The sequence below is a fragment of the Microchirus variegatus genome, assembly GCF_963457635.1.
Source record: "Microchirus variegatus genome assembly, chromosome: 10".
Classification (NCBI taxonomy): Eukaryota; Metazoa; Chordata; class Actinopteri; order Pleuronectiformes; family Soleidae; genus Microchirus; species Microchirus variegatus.
This window is the reverse complement of record NC_139811.1, coordinates 23,260,284-23,272,560: the sequence shown is the minus strand read 5'-3', so window position 1 is coordinate 23,272,560 and position 12,277 is coordinate 23,260,284. Positions and strand designations below refer to the sequence as shown.

At 38.9% G+C, this 12,277-nt stretch overlaps 1 protein-coding gene across 1 annotated transcript; it reads right to left on the bottom strand.

The window, feature by feature from the left end:
- Nucleotides 1–7,485: 7,485 nt before the first annotated feature.
- On the bottom strand, nt 7,486–11,026 carry ccdc43 (coiled-coil domain containing 43). The gene is made up of 5 exons (XM_083895926.1): nt 10,841–11,026; nt 9,683–9,770; nt 8,951–9,086; nt 8,296–8,351; nt 7,486–8,114 (listed from the first exon to the last, which is right to left on the bottom strand). The coding sequence occupies exons 1-5, from the start codon at nt 11,012–11,014 to the stop codon at nt 7,927–7,929; spliced, it is 642 nt and encodes a 213-aa protein (XP_083752052.1). The 5' UTR covers nt 11,015–11,026; the 3' UTR covers nt 7,486–7,926.
- Nucleotides 11,027–12,277: the final 1,251 nt, after the last annotated feature.

The following is a 12,277-nucleotide window of genomic DNA, read 5'->3' as shown; positions in this document are numbered from 1 at the left end:
CCAAAGAGAAAAGTCTCTGATGAAGTCCTGAGCGCGGCTGTCTTTGTGCTGAGTCTCTGCTTTGAACTCTGCTGCTTCACTCACTGACTTTTTTTTCCCCCTAGTTCCACCACCATGGTCAAGGCAACAAACGTTATAAATACGACTTCCGGTCATGGCCTTCAAAATAAAACAAAAACAGCTGGAGTTTGGTGTACTTTGCCAGGAGACCAGTGAGCAGCCACTGGGATGAGGTCAGGAGAGACAAGTCAGACACTTTAATATAGTGTACGCTTTTATTTTGAAGGTAATGCTGCTTGTGTACTAATTGTAATTTTGCAATAGTTTTTTATTGCGTGGACCAGATTTTCAAGTTCTTTGAACTATTGTGTACACCTAATGTAGTGTGATGTCCTACTTTGAAGGAAGATGATAAATTACCCGTTCCCTGTAAATGTATGCAGTTCATTCCAAAGTGGGGAACAACATTATTAATAATATATAAACTGCAGATATGACATTTATTGTATGTGATTATGTATAAATAATAATGTAATTATAATAAAACATAGTCATAGTACGGTGAATAATGTAAATTGCAAAAACATTTAAGAAGGGAGGTATTATCTGTTTAAAATAGTTAGTTTGCTATTACTATTTTATAATTGTATATATACATATATACATATACATATACATATACATATATATATATATATATGTGTGTGTGTCCTCATATTTTATTTTAAAAACATATATATGTACATATATACATATAAAACCACCCTCCCTCTCTCTTCCTATATACTGTATATATAAAACATTTATTATTATTATTATTATTATTATTGTATGTTTTTATTTGTATTTTTAACTAAAATAATCACCAAACCATTTATTGTTCCAAAACAGTCAGGGTCTCATATGAGACTTTGGGGACTCTTTACGTTGCTATGCGTTCTGAACTTCTGCTTGATTTTGATTGGACGCAAAATCCGTAACTCGGCCAATGAGAATGCAGGAGGTCGCGAGGGATTTATTCCGGGGGTCACGAGAACACCCGGCCTGAGGACGTGATGCAAACACCCAGCACCGATCGTTCCAACCCGTTAACTCCCCCTAACTTCATATGACTCTGGTAAGTTACTCATGTATTTGTATAAACATTTGTATTAAGCATCACAATCTGATTTGTTTTCGGTGAAGTTTGCCAAATGCCGAGAGATGGAGTTTTAACGCAAGTCAAAAAAGTGAACTAGCTAGCTTAACCCATCAACGGCTAAAATGGCTTCTTCATTTACTTTCGCTGAAGAAAAAAAGTGTTCGCGCTTATTGCGTCAAACATACTGCACGACGTTATTACAAACGTTTAACACCGAGTGACTTGTCACAGTTTTGTCTGGTCAAAAATGGAGTAAAGGATCAGTTCAGGTTCAAGGGACACTGAGATTCATGATGGCATTCGACGGACTTCAGAGGAAATATGGAAACTCGCTCATCCCCTCATACCAGCGCCAGGTAAGACAAATCTGCCTGCTTATTTTTTTACACGATGGACCATATTTGCAGTGTGAAGGGTTGATGACAGGTCACGAAAACTCATAAATGGTGTTGTGGATTTCACCAAAAAGTATTTAGAAGTATTATAAAGTAGAGTCATAACTAGGGGTGGGGGAAAAATCGATTCAACGATTCAGATAGGAATCGCGATTTTAAACATCCACGATTCTGAATCGATTCAGAAACTTCAAAAATCGCTAAAAGAAAAGCAACAACAAAACACTTGTACTTGTGAAAAGTTTATTTTTGTAACTTCTGGGAGAAAAGGGCAGCTAGTCTAAGCTTGTATCTATGCAAATAATTTTTGTTGTACAGTAAGTAAGTTTTTATTGTTTTGAATGAATAAATGTTAACTTTTTTCTTAAGTGTGCCTCTGTATGATCACATTATCACATTATCTTATACAAACTGTATTGTTTTGATGCCATAATTTGTCTTAACATACTATACATTGTATCAATTTTTGAATCGAGAATCGTTTGAATCGAAAAGCGTATAAATCGTGACCCTAAGAATTGGAATCGAATTGAATCATGAGACACCCAAAGATTCACATCCCTAGTCATAACCACTATCATTACTGATTAGGTGCAGTAGATGGAAAGTTCAATGTGTCTTTATTTGGAAGCCTTGATAAAAAATTACTTGATTTATCTTAAATTAGGTCTGCACAATCATTAAATAACAATGTACAGTGCTTAACACATTTATTAGACCCCCACCCGGTGTAAGGTTTATTCCACAGCTGCCCTAAATTAACAGCATTGTTAATTATCAAATTCATATTTTGTGTTTCTGTAATGGTTAATATACCTTTATGGAGAAGCTCTTTAACTGAAATTGCATATTTTTAACTATAATGAAATATTATTGTTATCCATGACTTTTCAAGTTTACTATTTTACCAAAAACCCCAGAAAAAAACAATAAAGCACATTAACATTTCTTGATTAAGATGTCAAATGATCATTATTCACTCTACTACAACTATGTGTTATTATAGTTATTTTACCTGGAAATCACACTGAGATTAAAAAAAACCAGGAGAGACTTGGCCAATTTAAAAGCCATAAAAAATTACACATATTAAAATATGATTTCGGCTAATTAATCAACTCACTTAGCGACTAATAAAATGAAATATTACTGTCAAAATGTTTTTTTCCTGTGATTAAAAAATGAGTGAAAACTCTCAGAGAGCACAATCCACCACCCTGGCAACCTATGTGTGCACTTCTACTAAAATGGCAGTGAGTTACATGTTTTTTTCTTTTGAGCTTCAGTTAAATAACACTTGGTTCTCGCTCTGTTATAGGCTGGCGTGGATGTTGATGGTGGAAACAATGGAAACAAGACATGGTCCTTTCTCTCCATCCCTGGTGTTTCACTGCAGAACCAAGAGACAGCATCTTATGTGCCCTGGTCTCACAATGCCCATGAGGATCCCTATGACCATATCAACTGTCTCCAGAACAGCAGTATGAACAGGTATTTTTAAGTTATATGTTCAGAATAAGCATGTGATTTTTCAGCCCTGCACGTTTCTAAATTGCAGTTTAATACAGTATATTGAGTGAAAGTTAACTTGCAGTACTGATGATGTGATGTCTCTTCCTTGAAGGAAACCTACTGATAATTCTGATTATGATTGGGAGAACGAGGGTTCGATATCAAATATTTTGAATGGAGCCCATTCACAGGACTACACCGACAGGTATGTCAAGTTTAAAATTAATATGATTGTGTATATAATTTCCAGTATGTGTGTAATTATTTGTGACTCAAAATGGTGATTTTAAATGTATTTCATGTATAGTCTTTTGTTTTTCATTGAAGAAAATCCTCAAATTTTCTTATAGGAGCCCTCCTACATTTAATTCATTCTGGTCTCCAAAGAAATCGAGCGAAGAATTGATGCAATATTCTCAATCAGAGGCTAAAATGCAACACAACCCCAACTATGTGTCCCGTGAGGCATTCTGCAAAGCACAGGGACAGTCAATGGACAAAGATGTTGGAGAGTTTTGTCCACAGTCCAATGGACTTGCCATCAATCACCAACTGCTTTTTAATGCGGCTAATGGAGACAGGGACAGCCACATCCAGTGTGTTCAGAAGGTGCCCCCAGGTTTACCAGTGCCTAAAGTCGGAAACAATTATATGTCTCAGATACAGCAAAGCATCTCACCAGCTGACAAAGAGAGAAGGAAGAGTCACCTTGTGAATAATTTCCCTGATTTCAATGACCCTTACTATGAAGACAGCTACATTCAGAGCAGCAAGTCCAGTAGTCATGATCAGTATGTGCCACAGGTCAGTAGTTTTGAATCCTTCACAGCTGGTAAACATGGCAGCTTTCCAAACATACACAAGCAGAGGTTTAGCATGACTCATGAAGACAGCTTGATTGAACAATGGAAATTCAATGGTCCTTCAGTGTCAACAAGAAATTCTTCACCAATGCAAAGCCAGAAACAGCGGAGGGCAGATGTTGGGGTGATGGAGAGGGAGAGAAATGGAGTGAGGAAACAAATATTGAAATGTGACCCCTTTCAAGATCACCTGCTGGAGGACCGTCAGCAGCCGCAACCATTCCCTCCATCGGTATACCTCCCAAACCAATACCAAAGCAAGATGAGCATTCCTAGAGAGAGCATTAACCTGAACATGAACCAGGATATAAGGCACCACATCCTGCAGGGCCAGATACAGAACAAAGTTAGGCCACAGATGAAGAAAGAAAACACAATGGTCCACATGCCTGCATATTTGGGAGAAAACCTCTTGACACAGTCACTCAACAACAGTCACATGAAAGGTGGAGCGAAGAAACAGGTTTTCACTTGCAGCTCACCCTTTGACCTTCAGGGTGTGTCACGGTCTCTGACATTTGATGGAGAAAATGGCATGGTCAGCACAGGGACTACGCAGCAGTGCGTGTCTCCCATGTATCCTGGAGGCGGTTTCAGAGGACGCTCCAGCATTCCTCACAACTTCAGCTCCAGATCCCCGCTGCTCTACGGAGATCTGCGGGACAGGTCAACAATGGATGAGTCTGCAGTTTTCAACTCCTATGCTAGAGAAATGATGACGAACGGAGTGGAGAACACTAATCATGGGAGAGCCTCAGTGGTGATGAATAAAGGAGGACCTGTTGTGCAGCTGTACTTCCGTGTGGACGAGTGTTTCGAGCAGTGGAGGTGTTTGGAGAGGGAGAGGAAGAGGGTATGTTCTGATTTTATGCCCAGTGGTGACTGTCAGGTATCACAACAAATGCAGTTTTTAATTCAGTAATTATATAATTATTTTCATAATCAATCTTTTTTCTTGATTTAACGATTACTTTTAATTTTATGTATATATATTACAATTAATAAACGAACAATGGTTGCAGCCCTACAATTTAATATGCAGTTTGATTTGTTAATATCAAGCAGTTAAGCCATCAAACAGCCATACATTAATATGAAGATCAGGGCTGATGGTAACTTGACATCAACATGTGATTAGAGACAATTTATTGCATTTTCAAATACCCATGTACCTTTTAATGCTAAAATATATTTGATTTACGGTCTGAATTATTGAAGTACTGTTTTACCTTGTACAAGTATAAGTTTGGCATTGTGTCCTCACTTGTTTTCTGTTGTAGGCAGAGGTTGTCCTCGTCAAGATATTCGCTGGGAAACCCATTGCAGCAGTGACCAACACCTCTCTGCTAAAGAGTCCACCTAATCCCACGAGAGTGGACCACCTCCTTGTGAAACAGATAAGGGAGCAATCAAAGGTGAGAGCCCTGAATAAAGTGCAACCACACTGACATCTACAGGGCAAGTACTGTCACAGCAGCCTTGGAAATGCTATTTTATTTGCACATAATGATTTCTGACTCACTCCTGTTATACTACTTTATCCTCGACATGAGGGTCGTGGGAGGTGCTGTTGCCAATCTCAGCTGACATAGGGCAAAAGGTGGGGCACACCCTGCCTGACATGAGTCCATCACAGGGCCACATGGAGACAAACAACCACCTACTCTCATACCTTAGTCACTTTAGAGTGTTTGTTTGCCAAATCCCCAAATCTGCATGTTTTTGGACTGTGGGAGGAAACTGGACAATCCGGAGAAAACTTGCACACACAGGGAGAACATGCAAACTCCATGCAGAAAGGCCTGTGTTCCGACCGGGTCGCAAATATGGGTCTTCTTACTGCAAAGGCAAGAGTGCTAACCACTACACCAACAGTGGCTAACAAAAATTAAACTGAAAAGAAAATCAGTGTCGTTCGAACGTTAAAGCAACCCTCTGGAAAGTTCTTTCATTGCCCTTGATGTTGACCTTGTTCAGCATCTACAAAGCGAGGCCTATGCCTAAGCGGGTCATATTCTTAGGCTACAAAATCCTCTTAAGTCCTTTTATTTTAAAGCAATTACACTACATTATTTTAACCATGAGTACACATTTCAATTTCTAAAAAAGACTGAGGGGTACATGTAATGGTTGAATGTGCTGGTGTGCTGCAGGTGGCAAGTCTCATGAATTGGATGGAAAGTCTGCACAACAGTCCCCTTCCCAACATTGGCAGCGTGCTGAACCAGCACCGCATGGTTATTTGCTTCACCCAAGCAAGACGTGAGGAGGAGTTGTCCAACATGTCCAGACACCAACAGCAGCAGAGAGCTTATATCACAGAGGGCAGAGGTAGCATCGCTGCATTGGTAGAGCATGTTGCATTTTCTTCTCTCTGATAAGCTGCCACTTCTAATTCGCTTCTGTTTCATAGAGAACCTGATGATCATCGCCCTCAAGGAACTAGCCGCAACCACAAGGAAGCTTCGCAAGGCCCTGTGGTGCTCTCTCCAGGTGACACTGCCCAAATCTGACAAAAGGCAGGAAAACCATGGTAACAAGGAGGCAACTTGCAGAGATGGCCTCACCTACTCTTTTAATTGATTCTTCAGAAGCAGACAAGCATGAGTTCAAGGTTTTGAATAAATTATTATATCCACAGTTGTAAAATTCCCCATAGGTAACAGGGTTCAACAAATGTTTTTATGGTCTTATTTACCCGCAAGTCAATGATATTTTAGCTGCAACAAGGAGATTGTTGCAAAATAAGGAATGAATGAGATTTGAAGTTCGAAGATGGCTGTCGTGGAGCTTCAGGTGGTTGTTTAGGATTCTTAATGAAATATAGCTTGTCCTGCTGCATCGCAACTTCATTTGTCATTTAATTAGTGTCTAATTAACGTGAATCTTGCTCCAACACCATTGTATTTTAAGGCACTATTTATGTGGAGGATTTCAGCGAATTCTTCCTTGTTTTACTTATTTATTGGAATGTTGGTTCCTGGTATTCGTAAACAATAATTGAATCATAAAGCAAGAATAAGCAAAATTATTAAATCTGAATTTCTGCAGCTTCGGGTTTTCTCATGTAACATTAATGTGTTGTAAATAACCAAAAAAAAAGAAAAGCATTGTTCTATTTATCTGCTCTTTGGTGACAGTACTTCAATTTCTTAAGTTCAGTGTTTTAATGTAAACATAATCACAATTAAATATATATTAGGTATAACACACATTCCTACTATTGATGTGCATCAGCTAAGTTACAAAAAAGTTCTGTATACATTAAAGTCTCTAAACACGACTTTTACATGCTGTTATACACCCCAGTTTGTGAATTGTTCTATAGATTAAGTGTTTTGGGAAAAGGTGTTTATTTCTGTTATTGAGTCAATAGTCCGAAATGGGACAAACTTAAATTGCGTTTTGAGTTAAATGTGTTAATACCTTTTTTGTCTGTCTATTACAAAATAGCTTATGCATACACAGATTTGTTGATACACAGTGTATACTGTTCATGTTAGTCAGGATTGTCAGCTGCTTGTTGTTCTGTAGCTTGAAACATTTAGGAATAAAAGGAAGTGAAATAGTTGGAAAATGTTTTTTTTTTTATTACTTTAAAAATCTTGAACCTCATTATAAACATTCAGATCATGGAACATGAAGTATGCGCGGTCTAATTGAGCAACTGGTCTTGTTCTTTTTCTCAGGAAACAAAAAAATTAAACGTTACAAGGAAAAAAAAGATAATCTAATTTCTGAAGGTTAGTTCTTGGATGATTTCAGGGATAACTGTCAAATCTTAGCCAAGGCATGTTTTACGGTTCCCCCATCTACATGGGAATGATAATCACATCCATCTCCATGTGTATCTAAGAAAGAAAAGGGACAACATCCTGAACATTGTTCTTCACACAGTAAGAAAGTATTTAAGGGTCTCATGACGTCATGTTCATATTCTGAAAGTGCCAGTGAGGTTGAGCTTAAATGAGGCAAATTACATGCTTTTTTCCCCCACCTCACAAATGAGGTGGCTCTATCTTTTGCGTTCTCCTTTCTGTGTACGCTTCTTCTCCTTCTCCTTTCTGTCTTGTTTGGCCAGTTTGTCCTTCTCCCGCTGCATCTTGTCCGTTTCCTTTTTCTTCTGAGAGTCCTCACGAGCCTGGTCCCGCTTTTGCTTTTGTCTGTGCAGCACCTCTTCCACGTTGGTGTTCTTAAACAGGGCTGATGCTTTCAGTAAAGGACGCAAAAGTGCTTTGCGAATGTATTTTTTTTAACCACCATTGAGGTGTCACTGCTTTGTGTAGTCAGTGTTGCACACTATCCACTCGTATAGCAACAGGTAAAACACGAGTGCCGTGATTTTTACAAAGCCTCTGAATATGAACAGTTTTAGTAAGGATACATTTTTCATTTGATGGAAGGGTGTATCCACTTGCTGGCTCCTCTTCTTCAGCTTCAGTGCTTTTGTCAAGGAAACAGCTTGGTGTTTATGACCCAAATCAAGTGAAATCATTCAATCTTTCCCTTATTATTCCCCGACATGTTATAGTTACACAGTGACATGGGTTTTTATGAGGTACTTATTACTTACATGAGGTACATATTATGGCAATGTATTCCTATGTGCATATACTGGATATATGTATAGATATAATATCCATAGGCCCTCCTTTGTCCTTATATGATAAGGAATCTAGGATGACTGTTCCTGGTTTTAAAGGCTCTTGCATTAATTATCGTATTCATTATACTGAACACATTTGAGAAATACACTTTCACAGATTATTAATTAAATATTATATTGATAAAAAATATGAAATGAAAGGTAACAACTGTATTTTAAGCAAGTAATACAGATCAGTTTGTGCCAATGCAAATATAGTGTGTTCAGAATCCAGTTATCTCTCAGATCGCCTGGTTGACCTCAAGCTAAAAAGGCTGTTTTGGACAATAACTATGAAAATGTCCTACTTACACCACCTGTAAGTGGAAACTTTAAGTGGACAATTCTAGGAACTGTGACTATGTCAATTCAATATTTGCAAAGTCAAGGATATTCCTCGTCATCAGTGACATTGGCGTATTGAGCAAGGAGGGCCTCTTTCCTTTTCTTTGAACCCTCCGACACCTCCTTCTGTTTCACCACGATCTGGGCCTGCTTTTCGATCAGGCTGGCGATGGCCTGGACCTCTGCTACAGAAGAAAAGGCAAGTTACAATTCATATCAACTCTTACCTGAACAAGTATCAGTCATTTAGTCAGTTAACAATTACTTTACAATAATAACATGGATAAAACAAAGTCAGTGTAAAGTGCATTATAGAATGAACACTTTCTCAGATCAGGGGGAAAAAAAACCTAACTTTCTGCACCATTTACCTTTTTCATAAAAATCTATCTCAAAGTCTTATTGCACACACTCCTCCAAATTCAAAGTAAATAACTACTAATTACTACTGTAATCCCTCTGTATGCTTGACTGTCACTTAAGACAGAATCAGTAGCTGTAACTGTAACTGTCTTTGCTCAGTTTGGTAAAGATTTCAATGGCCTGATGTGCCTGCTTGTATCATGTTGGACTTCTTCCGTATTCACATATTTATTGATTTGACGGTAAAATTTTGGTTGTGTTATTGCAAGTTTTTAAAATCTTGATTTTTAGCAGCACAGTATTTATTTTCCCCACGATGCTGAGAACTTTTTCTCCAATAGAAGCTACATTTTTATCCTTTGAGACAATGTCTTTTACATTACATTGCAATTCAGCCAATGTGGATGTGGGGACATACCATCATCTCCTCTGGCTGCCGATCCACTGCAGCACTCCGTCCACTGCTTGATGATCTGTTTGCAGACATCTATCACCGTGTCCTCATCCTGCACACAAATAGTTAACGCAAAATGATACAAAAAAATATATATTTTATACTGACCTCAGTTCAGCATCACACTTGAACCTGCTTGGTTGGCTATTAGCACAGTGAGTTGCACACTCCTAGGTGTCTCTACCTGTTCTCCAAACTGACATTAGTGGTTCTAAACAGGTGTACAAACACGACACCATGGGCTGCGGATTTTAAAAGCCAGATTAGTAGACTACACCTTGAAAGTGCCACTGTACATTCCTAAGTGTGTACCAATTCAAGGCATTAGTTACAGACAGAGTTAACAACTCGCTTCACTGATTGTGGACTAGTGCAAAACTTGGCTGCATTAACCCTTGAACTGTCTTCACTTTTGGCACTGTACAACTTTTAAAAGTCCATAATTTTTCACCCAATGGTCCCGGGTTCGCAGGCGGTCTGAACAAGCGCCTTTCTGCATGGAGTTTGCATGTTCTCCCAAAGTGTGCATGGATTTTCTCTGGCTTCCTCTCACAGTGCAAAAACATGCAGATTTGGGGAAATTGGTCACTCTAAATTGACCGTAGGTGAGTGTGTGAATGAATGGTTGTTTGTCTCTATGTGGCCCTGTGATGGATCAGCGAACTGTCCAGGGCTTACATTGTCCATCTCTTTCCTTACCGAAAACACTTCTCACCTCAATATTGTTCATATCCAGAATACATTTCTGAACTGAATTAGGAATCAGTAGCTCAGAGGAGGACTTTATGTCCTGAACATGGGCCACTGCAGATCATGTAGATGTATGTGGGTCAAACTGACATCAAGATATGAAGGCTATATATACATATGCATCTATGTATAGCTTGTACATAAGCTAAGGCTATCGAGTTACAGGAGAAAAAAAATACTTGTACGATTTTCCCCATAGTAACACTAGACGAAAGCGAATACCATACAAGGGCTAACACTACTCGTGTGTATTAATTTGGACATCGTGGTCGCTTCATGACAGGCGACATCAGCACTGTCACGAGACGGAGAGCAACAAATGAGTCCACAGACTCGAAGGCGGAGTGAGACACGCCGCTTTCGGATATTCACCAGAAATGCAGATAAAATCCCTTGAAGCGCGTCCTCTATCTCTTCGACACTCTCCTCTTCTTGTAGGACGCCTAAAATGTAGGCGCCGTAAACCTCACGGTCCACTTCTAACGAGTCCAGTTGAGTATTTAACCAGCTTTCAAACTCCCCGGCGTCTGTCCCGGGCGCAGCCATCTTGGCCCTTTGGGGTCCTTCTGTGACGCACGCATGTCCTTTGTCACTGCCTGATTAAAAAAAAAAAAACATTTGTTTGTTTGTTTGTTTTTTAATATGACAAATACACGATTGTTACATAGGAAATGTTTTTAGACTGAACATTTTCGGGAATTATTTCCTGATGTGATGTAATTGTACGTTATGCGTTCCCTAGCTTTGCGGCTTTGATGGCAAAAACAGTGTTGCCAGATTGGGCAATTAGGCTTCTTTGGGGTTTCACAACAGTTTGCGGGTTTTTAGAAAATATTCCACATAAACTATTAACAAAAAAGTTGCCATTATATGAGCAAAACGTAAAAACATACACATTTAATTTTCATTTTCATGTCACTATGAAATGTTATTGGTCACTGTCATAGTAGTGCGTTGCAGCGGCCTAAAGGCCTTTTTCCTCTCGGTCCTGGAGTGACAGCAACTTACAAGGAAACACAAGGAACTACCTGCAGTCAGCGGTCAGTCACCAAAGACCTATGCACCTGTGAGTTAAAATGTACCCTTTTTCATGTTTATATTTATTTATTTGTTTGTTTGATATAGAGTAATTGAATGCTCATATTGTTTTTCCTGCCGGAGCAATGCCATAGAGATTGTAAAGATTTGGATGCATTACTGATGTAAGTTGAAACCTTTTGATTTAATGTTACTACTTTACTTAATTAGTGAAATGAAGATTAGAAAGGCCAGGAAAGCAATCTGAAGCTGATTGCACTCTTTGTGGGAGAGTCTGTTTGTGTTATCATTTTTGTCTTTGGTTTGTCTTTTGGTTATTTTGCAGTTTTTATGTGCTTATGGCATGTTCCTTTTTAAACATGTAATATGTAAGTTGTGTTTTGGGCTGGAAACAGTTTGTCAGATCTGACAACTGTGGGCAAACGCCATGGTCACCACAACACATTTGCAATTGTTGGTTTAAGGATCCTAGATTGTGCCTTGGGTCATGAGGAATGAGCAGCTCTGCAAGAAAACAGGCGGCCAATCAAGTGATGATGTTGTTTCCCATTCAGCAAATCACCACACTCATGCTGTAATAATTGCTCCTCCCTATGTCCACCTGTGTTACTTTAAGGAACGTATTTTGCCACCCACTGACTAAATCTGAGAAGTCGATGATTATCGCCTGTAAGCTAAATTACAGCTTGTAGCCTGTCAGAAGTCTGGCTGAATGAGCATGTCTTTGTCCTACTGCCAGCCTGATTTGTTAAATTAATTTCAACAGCCAGA

What these genes read in the sequence shown, in the direction of transcription:
- ccdc43 (XM_083895926.1), bottom strand. Translation starts at nt 11,014, where the DNA reads ATGGCTGCGCCCGGGACAGACGCCGGGGAGTTTGAAAGCTGGTTAAAT. An exon ending in AATGTCACTGATGACGAGGA is followed by an intron (nt 8,352 to 8,950) that starts ATATCCTTGACT and finishes TGACAAAAGCAC; the next exon opens with TGAAGCTGAAGAAGAGGAGC. An exon ending in CCTTCCATCAAATGAAAAAT is followed by an intron (nt 8,115 to 8,295) that starts GTATCCTTACTA and finishes TGAAAGCATCAG; the next exon opens with CCCTGTTTAAGAACACCAAC.